Source organism: Lotus japonicus, chromosome 5 (genome assembly GCF_012489685.1).
Source record: "Lotus japonicus ecotype B-129 chromosome 5, LjGifu_v1.2".
Taxonomy (NCBI): Eukaryota; Viridiplantae; Streptophyta; class Magnoliopsida; order Fabales; family Fabaceae; genus Lotus; species Lotus japonicus.
Window position 1 is genome coordinate 168312 of NC_080045.1, and position 11867 is coordinate 180178.

The window sequence follows — 11867 nt, forward strand, 5'->3', positions numbered from 1 at the left end:
ATATATAAAGTAATTTTTTTTACAATTATAATAATAGTAATTAAATTTAGCATTATACCCAGCGGATGCCGATAGCAATGGTAAAACCTTTCTAACAATGAGAAATGAAAATGAATAACATATTGTTCGTCTCACACCGATGCCAACTCGGCCACTAGATGTTTAACATTTCGCACTAGATCTGCAGTGCATCGCACCATATCTAGAACACAGTGTTTGAATCTTCTTCGTCCCCACACCCTTACTCCTCGACGACACCTGTTTAGGCTAAGTATCTTCACCTTGCTCACTGTCGTCAACGCAAGCGACTACGCATAAGCAGTCATGGGTGTCTAAGTTCCTCTTAGAGCCACCTCTAAAGCTTGTGGACATTCCACGATGATCCTATTGATGCAGAAGCAAAAAAGAAAGGAATAGGACAAGTTGTGTAGGGTAAGCTCTAGAAACCCCACATATTAGTACCAATTTCAAAATCTCAAATCCTAGGTGTGAGGGAGAGAGAACACATGGACGAGAGAGATCGATATAAAGAGGAGGAAGTGGATAAAGCATGGTAAAAATCGCAACTCATGGTGGTTCTGGATGGAGTTAATGTATGGAGAAGAGAGAGAGAGAGAGATAAATTGAGATAGAGAAGTGCGATTTTTCAAACTATTTTTTTTAGATATGATGGATGGTGTGGTGGTAGTTACATGTTTGCTTGGGTAGGGGGAAGAGATGGTTGCGAGGGGGACAAATGGGTTGATTCAATGTGGCTCTTTTGAGAGATTGTGAAAGAGGAAGAAATTTTTTTTTATTTAATTTCATTAAATGACGTGACGCGTTCTTACAATTTTATTGATTAACGGTGCAAAAAAACTTTACACGGTAAATGCATCATTTTTTTTCTCAAGAAGTAGGACCTAAACCATTTTTATTTTGTAAGTTTTTTTTTTATCAAGCGTCCTCCTTTCTTTCGAAGAGAAATGTTCAAGAATAATGAGCCATAGTTTATGTACCAAAAAAAAGCATCGTTGTCCTTCATCTTTTTTATCAGCCGTTTTCTCACTCAAATTCTTCTCTGCAACAATACCGTAGGATTCTGCCTCACTAATTATCATTTTCTCAACACTTGATCACTCTCAATTTATGTCTCACACCACCTCCATAGCCATCCTTTTCTCACCACTCCCACACCGCCGCCGCGCCTAATATGAACTCTAGGAGTTTTCTTTTTTGAATCTGTGTCGAAGAGGTTCTTCCCTGGGTAAGTGAGTGGTTTGATTTCGCTTCGACTTTCTCAGGGAAGTGAGTGCATTGATTTGGGGGATTTTGCTTGATTGCGTGCAGGGGCGGATTTAGGGCCCGGCTTGCCAGAGCACTTGCCCAAGCTCCGGGCCCAAAAAAAAATTTAAAGGGCCGAAGAGAGAAAAACAGGTTTTTCTTAAGGTCAGCCTGGGCAAAAATGAGATCCATATGTTAGTTGAGGGACCTAAATGAGAAAACAACTCACTCAGTCACTATCTTTCCAGCTCGCGTTCGATCTCGCGTTCCAACTCCGTCTCCCAACTCGCGTTCCTCCCTCTGCGGCCTGCGCCGCCACGATCTTCACCTGCTGCCGCGCCCGGCGCCTCCCTCCTCGCCCGTCGTCTTCTTCTCCCAAGTCCCAGACACTTCAGAAATCGGAATTCAGATCCTCATCCTCGATCTCTTTCTCTCTGGGTCAGTGGTTTGGTTGGTACCTCCTAATTCTTTCAATTTCCCTTGGCTGGTGCCTGTGCCTGGTTGCTGGTTTGAGATCCTTAATCCTCATTTCAATATTTTGGACAGAATGAATTTATGGGGTGTGGGGGGTTTGGGTCTGTAATCTACTCTTTCAAACTGTTTGAGGCTAGTGGAGGAAACTGGAAAGGGGTTGTTGGTGTTGCCGTGCTGGGTTGTGGCTGAGGTTTAGGAGAGGTGTTGATGTGGTCAGTGGTTTCATGTCTGCCGTTGGGAAGAAAAAAATTGAAGGTGTATGATAGGAGAAGAAGTGAAAGAGAGGAGAAAGAGAGAGAAAGAGAGAGAAGGGAACTGAGAATTGAGATTAGAGAGATAAAATTCTTGTTACAACTAACATAACATCTCTAACTGCCTAATGGCCTTATTTATACTACTTTGCTGCCAGCTGTTATGACAGCTGTTCTAATTCTTATTTAACAGATGCTAACAAGTGCATCATATTCCTAATTAACAGATGCTAAGTGATGCTAAGTGCATCATATCCCTCCCCTTAAAACTCTCCTTGACCTCAAGGAGAAGCAGTAACATCAAAGAAGGGGAACTGCTGCTTCAGCTTATATAGCAATTCCCAAGTGGCCTCTTCTGCACTTTCCCCTTTCCACTGCACTAAGACTTCAGTAACAGCTCTATGGTGTTTCTGCACAGAGCGCCTCTTCAAAATCTTGAATGGTTCCTTAGGATTATCCATGCTGCCCCAATCTTCCGGAAGAGGATAAAGAGAAACTGTAGCATCTGGGCAAGGTTTCAGCAGGGAAACATGAAAAGTGGGATGAATGCGTGAGGTAGCAGGTAAATTGAGGGTGTAAGCAACCTTGCCTACACGATGTAGTATCTGATATGGGCCAAAGAAACGAGGGGACAGCTTTTGTGAAGCCCTAGAAGTGAGAGAGGATTGCCTATAAGGCTGGAGCTTCAAGAAAACCCAATCTCCAACTTGAAATTCTCTATCAGACCTGTGTTTATCAGCCAAGGTCTTCATGCGAGCTTGAGCTCGAGCCAAGTTACCTTGCAACTTGTTGATCATCTCCTCTCTAGCAACAAAGCTTCTGTCCACAGCATCCACCACAGTGCTTTGAGGGCAGTAAGGTAAATGCAAGGGGGGCGGCTGACCATAAACAACTTCATAAGGGGTAGCTTGGATTGCAGAGTGAAAAGTGGTGTTATACCACCATTCTGCCATAGGCAGCCAAGCAGCCCACTCCTTTGGTCTCTGCCAAGTCATGGCCCTCAAGTAATGTTCCAAGCAACGATTGAGGACCTCACTCTGCCCATCTGATTGAGGATGATAGGCAGTAGACAAGCTCTGAGAAATGCCCAATTGTTGCAGAAATGCTGCCCAGAATTTGCTAGTAAAGAGGGGATCCCTGTTACTCACTATATTTGCTGGGGCTCCATGAAGTTTGTAAACATTGTTGATGAACACCTCAGCCAAAGTGGAAGCTGAGAAAGGATGTGACAAGGCTATGAAATGAGCATACTTACTAAGCCTGTCAATAACCACCCATATGGTGTCCTTGCCATGGGACTTGGGTAGCCCTTCAATGAAGTCCATGGCAATACTTTGCCACACTCCATCAGGTATAGCCAAGGGCTGCAGCAAACCTGGAACAGCATGAGGTTCATACTTGCATCTCAAGCAAGTCTCACACCTTTGAATAAACTCAGCTACACTCTTGCTAAGTCCTTTCCAATAAAATAAGGACTTGATCCTATGAGTAGAAGCCCTTATACCCGAATGCCCCCCTTGATGAGAGGAGTGCAACCATTGCAAAATAACCAATCTGACTTGGTCATTATTGGGAACTACCAATCTGTGTTTCCGGAAAAGGAAACCATCCACCACCCTGTAATGAGGATGCTGGTCAGGAGAAGCATTCACCTCTTGCATAAGATCCTTGAGGGAAGAATCTGCAACATAGGCTTGTTGTATTAGATCCCACAATTCTGAAGAAATGGAAGAGACTGCCAAGTGTAGCAACTCTCCATGATTGGCCCGGGATAAGGAGTCCGCAGCAACATTGTCCTTTCCCTGCTTATACCTAATTTCATAAGATAGACCCATCAATTTAGTAACCCATTTATACTGTGCAGGTGTAGACAACCTTTGTTCCAGTAAAAATTTCAAACTATGTTGATCCGTTAAGATGAGGAAAGGTTGAAGAGACAGATATTGGTGCCATTTAGACACTGCATGCACAAGTGCTAGTAATTCCCTGTCATAAACTGATAGCAACCTATTCCTGGGAGAAAGAACCTTGCTAATAAATGCAATAGGGTGCTTGTCTTGCATCAGAACTGCCCCAATTCCTGTACTGGAAGCATCAGTCTCCACTACAAATGGCTTAGCCATATCTGGAATAGCCAATACAGGAGCAGTACTTAAGGCTTGTTTGAGCTGATTGAAAGCATGGGAAGCCTTATCAGACCAAATGAAGGCATCTTTCTTGAGTAAGTCAGTGAGAGGTGATGCTAGCATGCTGTAATTTTGAATGAATCTTCTGTAGTAACCTGTGAGGCCCAAGAAACCTCTGAGTTGCTTAAGTGTCTGAGGTTCTGGCCACTCTTGAACTGCCATGATCTTGGCTGGATCTGTAGTAACCCCTTCAGGAGTAATGAAGTGGCCCAAGTACTCAATTCGAGTAGTAAAGAAGGCACATTTACTTCTCTTGACATAGAAGGAATGAGTCTTTAAAACAGTGAAAACATGTCTAAGGTGTGCCACATGCTCAACTATGGACTTACTATAGACAAGGATGTCATCAAAGAAGATGAGCACACACTTCCTTAATAGACTAGCAAAGATGACATTCATGGTACCTTGAAATGTGGCTGGGGCATTGGACAACCCAAAAGGCATGACCACATATTCATATTGTCCACCATGAGTCTGAAATGCAGTCTTAGCTATATCTTCTGGTTTCATCCTTATTTGATGATAACCAGACCTAAGGTCCAATTTAGAGAAAATTTGAGCACCCCCTAGCTCATCCAGCAAATCTTCAACAAGAGGAATAGGAAATTTTGCTTTAACTGTCATGTCATTAAGCTTCCTATAGTCTACACACATCCGCCAGCTGCCATCCTTCTTCTTAACCAAGACCACAGGAGAAGCAAATGGAGAAGAACTAGGTTGGATAACCCCTGAATCCAACAGCTCTTTCACCATGTTGTCAATGACATCTTTCTGTGCAGGAGGGTACCTATAAGGTCTCAAACTAACTGGGTTGGACCCTTCCTTCAGAACAATCTGGTGGTCATGGATGCCTCTGAATGGGGGTAGCTGTGTAGGCTCCTCAAAAACATCCTTAAATTCCTCTAGGACAGTGGTTTTATGTTCTTTAGTTGCAGGATCCTCAGGTTCCTCTAAGCCAAGAGCACAACACACTTTCTCTTGGGAACATGGAAACAATTGTAGCATAAAACAAAAGCTTTCCTCAGCTACAATTTGATTAAGTTTAGCAGCTGAAACTACTCTATCCTTCCCACTCTTATCAGCTTGCAATCTCACCTTAAGGTGTCCCATATCAAATTCCATAACAAGGGCTTTGAAATCCCATGATATAGTTCCCCACTGAGTTAACCATTGTAAGCCTAAAATCAAATCAAAACTACCTAAAGGAAGAGCAATAGCACTAGTGAAGAAATCATACCCTTGCATCTTCAACTGTATTCCATCACATAGGCCTGTACCTTGCATGACTCCACCACCTGCTACAGTAACTTGTAAAGGCTTCAGTAGAGGATGCACGGGTCTAAGGTAGCTCAGGCCTTCCTTGCACAGTTTTTGATCAATGAAGTTGTGTGAGCTTCCAGAATCAATGAGGACATGAATCCTCTTCTTTCCTATCCATGCAGTCAACCTCATCAAAGGATATTCAGAGTCCCCATGTATGGCATTCAAGGATAATGTAGGAACCACTGGTTCAGAATCAACAGAACTTGCAGAGTCAACAGCTTCTGGTTCACCTTCCTCAACCTCCATTAAGAAAACTTGGAGCTTCTTCCTTTGCGGACAATCATGCCCTGGAGAAAATTTCTCATGGCAGAAGAAGCACAAATTTTGTGCTCTATGTTCTTCCATCTCTTTAGGAGATAATTTCCTCTGAAATGTGTAATTAGGTTTTCCTAAAATTCCTTTCTGATTGGAATCACCCCCTGGTTTCTTCTCTGGTAACTTCTTCTCAACAAATGAAGAGTTTCCGCGCTTGTCAGACCATGCGCCGGTGCTTCTGACACCCGAAACAGTGCGTTTCTGGAGCAATTCGATGCTCCTCTCCTGCAATTTCGCGATTCGTGTAGCTTCAAGCAACGTCCTTGGTGCAAACATCTTCACACCATTGCTCAACTCAGCACACAATCCACCCAAGTATACTTGCAATTTCTGAGGTTCTGACAAATCTGTGCGCGCAGCCAAGGTATCAAAAGCCTCTTGATAATCTTCTAGAGTTCCAGTTTGAACCAGGCGCTTAAGTTCCTCTAATGGTGAATCGAATTCAGTACCAAAACGCACCTTCACTGCATCGCTGAACTGCATCCAAGAAACTGGACCAGTCGTGCTCTGTTCCAAGGTCTGGAACCACCGGAAAGAACTCTCGTCCATTGCGATGCTAGCAATCGCTACCTTCTCTGCTTCCGGCGTGTTGTCAAGCGTGAAGAATCGTTCGCACTTCACAAGCCACGATTCAGCTTCGTCGCGGTTGAATTTCGGAAAATCCAATCGCGTCAATCGCGTCGGCATGCGGTGCTCGCCGTCGTTCGCGCCTCTCCGCCGCGACGACATCTCCGTCATCTGCAACCCGAGGCCTCGCATCGCCTCCTGGAACCCGTTCAGTTGGAGCTCGAACCTCTGCTCCAGCTCACGCAAATGCCTACTGATGCACGGCTCGATCGTCGCCGTAATCCGCTCCTCCGCCTCACGGATTGAGCTCTGCAACCTCGTCGCTTCCGCCATTGGTCACCGTGAATCGAGTGCTCTGAATACCAATGATAGGAGAAGAAGTGAAAGAGAGGAGAAAGAGAGAGAAAGAGAGAGAAGGGAACTGAGAATTGAGATTAGAGAGATAAAATTCTTGTTACAACTAACATAACATCTCTAACTGCCTAATGGCCTTATTTATACTACTTTGCTGCCAGCTGTTATGACAGCTGTTCTAATTCTTATTTAACAGATGCTAACAAGTGCATCATATTCCTAATTAACAGATGCTAAGTGATGCTAAGTGCATCAGTGTAGATGGAGAAGGGTGAATGAATTAGATATTTGGAGTTTTTGTAAGTGAAAGATTTGGGGTTAATTTAGGGACAAGTTAGTGTTAATTGGGTTAATTGAGCAGATTGGTGTTATGTTTCATGTCTGCAGGTTAGTGTTGATGTGGTTTCATGTCTGCAATTTTGCCTCCGTTTTAACTCCATCCTCTGATATATGTGAAATAATGTCATACTGTCATGTTTCTTTGCATTATTTATTGCTATTATAGTGAAATAGCTGTTTGGAAGCATTAATTTAACCTCAAGTTTTAAAATTACATATTGAGAGCCTACGAAAAATGATTAGTTCACACTAATAGAGCCACATGGTGATTACCGTATATAATATGATAGGATATCAGAAGTCTACTTCCTATGAATTATATATTGCATCTCTTTTGGCAAATGTCATTTGCATATGATTCGGAGTGCATTTCTGTAACAAAGTGGTAACCCTGAATAGAAAAGTGTGCTAGGGAAGGAATTAGAACTTGAAGCTTATATTATTATCTATTTAATACATGTTATTTTTGCTTCATTTAAGCTACGTTAATTGAGTATATTAACTTTAGATCATTAAATTTCAGAAATAGGAAGTTTTTAGGTGATAGAGCAAGTACTGAGAATGTAATTATTGTGCAACCGGAAGCCGAACTAGAACCATCGCCTAATGTTGCCAATGAATTTAATCCAAATGAAAATGTGCGTGTTTCAGGTCGTAGTAAACAAATTGATGCGTATGCTCCGGATATTAAAGACCAAGTGAGGAGGGCATATATATTGAAGTGCTACAAGGGTCTCTTTCATTTCGGTACTATTTATACATGGTGTCATACTTGAATTTGCGCTTCTAAAATTTGCCCGGGCTTCACAAAAATCCTGGCTCCGCCACTGATTGCGTGATTCATTTCTTTCTGAGGCTTCTTAGGGTTTAGGGCAGAATTTGGTGAAAAGTGAAAACTGGCTTTGGTTTTTGAAGTTTCAACTATGACTACGAATGTAGATAGATATCCATGCTGTGTGGCAAGTGAAGTAGAGAAAGAGTAGCTGTTGTTTCGGGTGAAACTCAAAGCAAAGCATGCATTTGCATGGATTCTTCGGAGCAAGGGTTGCTCTGTGGTCAATTTCAACTTGTAAATCAAAGTGGCAGCATTACCATGTCTGTGTATCTTTTCTATTATCATGCCAATTTGCTATCTTTCTTTTCACCTTTTCTCCTTCCTAACTCTTCTTTCCTCTTAATGTAGAGGGGTAAAATCAAATTCTCTCGAAATCTTACCACCTCAACAACAGGTAATCACTCACTTGTCTCTTTTCACTTCACTCTTATTGATCTCACAATCAATGGGGATACCGCTGACACTCACAGAGTAAATAGGAAGCGAATTAGACAAAAGGAGAAGAAACTTGGATCAGTTACTGCTCAATAATTAACGTTTGTTCAAATTTTTTATAAATGTTTTTTGTATTTAATCTGTGCGTTTGTAACTCTATGAATTGTATATACACAATGCTATAATCTGGTCAATCAATAATTTTCACTCACTCAACACACGAGATGATAGTTGATGTTAAAATGCAGGTCCTGAGTTTATGGAACCTGTAGCAGGAATATCTCCATGGTCTATGCAAATGCAAGTTGTCAAGGCACTCTGCTCGGGTGAGAGAAAAAAGGCTTCCGACTTACTTTTGGATTTTGGTTACAGAAGCCGCTCATTAAAAGCTGATGATTTTGTTGGTATTTTAAAGTACTGTGCACGGTCTCCTGATCCATTGGTATGCCAAATAGCATGGTCACCAAATGTGTTTTTGTGGATCCTAATATCCTTAACTTCTTCTTTTAACTCCTTCCTGGGTTCCCTCTTTTTTATTTCGGATTTACAAAATAAATATGTTAAAGTTTGATCGAAGCATTGATTTACAAAAACTATTGTAGGAAATGGTGATTCTAGCTGCAACTCAATTATATCCTTAACACTTCTACCTATTGATCCAACATTTGTACTACTTTGCAGAGTGATTCTCCTCATTGTATTAACTACTAACTGCCATGATTATCATAAAAAGTTGCTAACCTGAACAGGTTTAGATGATAACAGCTCACATTTACTCTGTTTAGTTACAATAGAAAAAAAAATATTATGCTCTCCTGTGCATGAAAAGGAAGCATAAGACATTATCCTTAGTTTTCTTTTTGCATGAGTACAGTACACACTATCCTTGATTTGATTATTCCTTCCCCTTTTGATTTGTTGCAGTTTGTTGTGGAGATTTGGAGATTAATGGAGTTAAAAGATGTTAGCATGAATAATATATGCTCCTCTCTTATGATGAAGGCCCTTTGTAAAGGAGGTTACTTGGATGAGGTAAATTATTAACCTCATAAATAGTATAATTGAGTATACATTTTCTTCACCTTCCTTTCCTTATTGAGTTTCTTAACGGAGAGAGTGGAAGGGACTTAAGAATGTTGATATTGGATAGATCCATTACATTTTTCTGGTATTTTTAGGAAAAAAATTATAGATTTCATTTTGCTGAAATACAGCTGCTTATATTGCTATTTTCATGGCATGTGGTGTATATGAGGCAGTTACTACTAAACCAGCTTGATCTTATCTAAAACAATTTTATTCTCATCTTGGTCAAGTTTAATAGTTATCATTTTCTGCTTTGTACCATCTTTCTCAAACTCTTATTCTCCACTTGCTCCAGTGAGAATTCTAATTACATCTGGTCAAAGACAAATTAAAATGTAAGGAAAAAATTAAGAATTATTGTTCAAAAAATCAAAAGGTCTCAGAAGGGTTTATACCTATAAGGAAAGACGTATCAATGTCCTTATACATTATGTCACAAAGTGGAACGGAAGAGTATGGGGTTAAGTTGATAGCCTTGTTAGGAACCAATCGTACAAAAGTATGAATATCAAAGTTGATATTGAATGGATGCGAGGTTGGACGAAAATCACGACCGCTTTCACCAACACCAAAGAATGAAATCTAATATACACGTCCTTTACTTAGCAAAGACTAAAATCGATAAATCAGAGTCTTCCTAACTGAAGCATGAAATTTTAAAAGTAAAAAAGATAAGAGATTTACCAACCATAAAAAATGATATTAAAACAGGGTGAGTAATTAAAAAATGTTATACCTTGTCATCCATAAGAACCATGCCCATAGAAAAGGGGAGCTTCGAACCATATAAGCTCGGACTTAGCCATAAACGATTGACCTTTGCAACAATAGTCCAGTTCTCTTCGGAGGCATCGATTTTGGCGAGATCGTCGATTCTGGCAGCCATCAGAACAAAGGTTAATTGATTTCAAGTGTTGTAAAGTGGATGGAATGATATGTCATATTTGATGTTCCATTTGGCTAAAAATTATCTATAGACATGATTTGTGATATTTGATGTTTGATTGTTTCCAAATTCAAATAATTTTGAAAAACTCGCATAAAATTTTGCTAAATATTTGATTGGAAAAAACGAAATAATTTCTGTATTAAAATGTAATTAATTGTTTTAAATGAGGTTTTTAAAAAGAAAACGAATTTCTCTTTTATTCCATATAGCATTTATTAGATCTTTTATGAATTGACTACAAATTACTATAATTAAGTTGTTTATGTAAGGAAATCGAAGGAAATTAAAAATTAATTTTGAATAGTAATTTCCTTAAATAGATAGCTAATGAATTTAATAAGTAATTAATTATATAAAACGTTTTTTTTATTTTAAAAAATGAAATTATTTCAAAACATATTTGCACTGATTCACGTCATTAATTAATTTATATAAGGAAATTGAAGGAATTAATGAATTAATTTTGAATATAATTTCCTAAAATAGATAATCAATGAATTAAAATTTAATTAATTATTTTACATGAGGTTTTAAAAAAAACGATTATAGCAATAATTGACTGGAAAAACGAAATAATTACTGCATAAAATGTAATTAATTATTTTAAATGCGGTTTTTAAAAAGAAAACGAATACAGCTTTTATTCCATATAGCATTTATTAGATGTTTTATGAGTTGACTACAAATTACTATAGTTAAGTTTTTTATGTAAGGAAATTGAAGGAAATTAAAAATTAATTTCAATAGTAATTTTCTTAAATAGATAGCTTTTGAATTTAATAAGTAATTAATTTTTTAAAATGTTTTTTTCCATTCTAAAAATGGAAATTATTTTAAATCAAAGAAAAATAGATTCATGTCATTAATTTATTTACATAAGGAATTTGAAGGAATTAATCAATAAATTTTGAATAATAATTTCCTTAAACAAATTGTTAATGCATTAAAATGTAATAAATTATTTCAAATGGGGTTTTAAAAAAAAGCATTTAATGTCTTTTATGAGTGCAAATACAAATTAATATAATTAAGTGGTTTATATAAGGATTTTGAAGGAAATAAATAATTAATTTCGAATAGTAATTTCCTTAAATAGATGACTAATGAATTTAATAAGTAATTAATTATTTAAAACGTTTTTTTTTCATTTTAAAAAAGGAAATTATTTCAAAACATATTTGCACTGATTCACATCATTAATTAATTTATATAAGGAAATTGAAGGAATTAATGAATTAATTTCGAATATTAATTTCCTAAAATAAATAATCAATTAATTAAAATTTAATTAATCATTTTACATGGGGTTTAAAAAAAAACAATTATAGCAATAATTGACTGGAAAAACAAAATAATTACTTCATTAAAATGTAATTAATTGTTTAAAATGAGGTTTTTAAAAAGAAAATGAATACAACTTTTATTCCATATAGCATTTATTAGATCTTTTATGAGTTGACTACACATTACTGAAGTTAAGTTGTTTATGT

The 11867-nt window shown here is 38.2% G+C and overlaps 1 protein-coding gene across 4 annotated transcripts; it reads left to right on the plus strand.

The window, feature by feature from the left end:
• The first annotated feature begins 912 nt into the window (after window positions 1–912).
• On the plus strand, window positions 913–9657 carry LOC130720605 (pentatricopeptide repeat-containing protein At1g76280-like). Of its 4 annotated transcripts, none has more exons than XM_057571273.1 (6): window positions 913–1713; window positions 7724–7819; window positions 7937–8167; window positions 8256–8301; window positions 8591–8784; window positions 9267–9657. In XM_057571273.1, exons 3-6 carry the CDS (start codon window positions 8087–8089, stop codon window positions 9384–9386), a joined length of 441 nt encoding a protein of 146 aa, XP_057427256.1. In that variant the 5' UTR covers window positions 913–1713; window positions 7724–7819; window positions 7937–8086; the 3' UTR covers window positions 9387–9657. The 4 variants fall into 4 exon arrangements, with proteins under 4 accessions (XP_057427256.1, XP_057427255.1, XP_057427254.1 ...); XM_057571272.1 differs by having other exon boundaries at window positions 913–1701; XM_057571271.1 differs by having other exon boundaries at window positions 7724–8167.
• Window positions 9658–11867: the final 2210 nt, after the last annotated feature.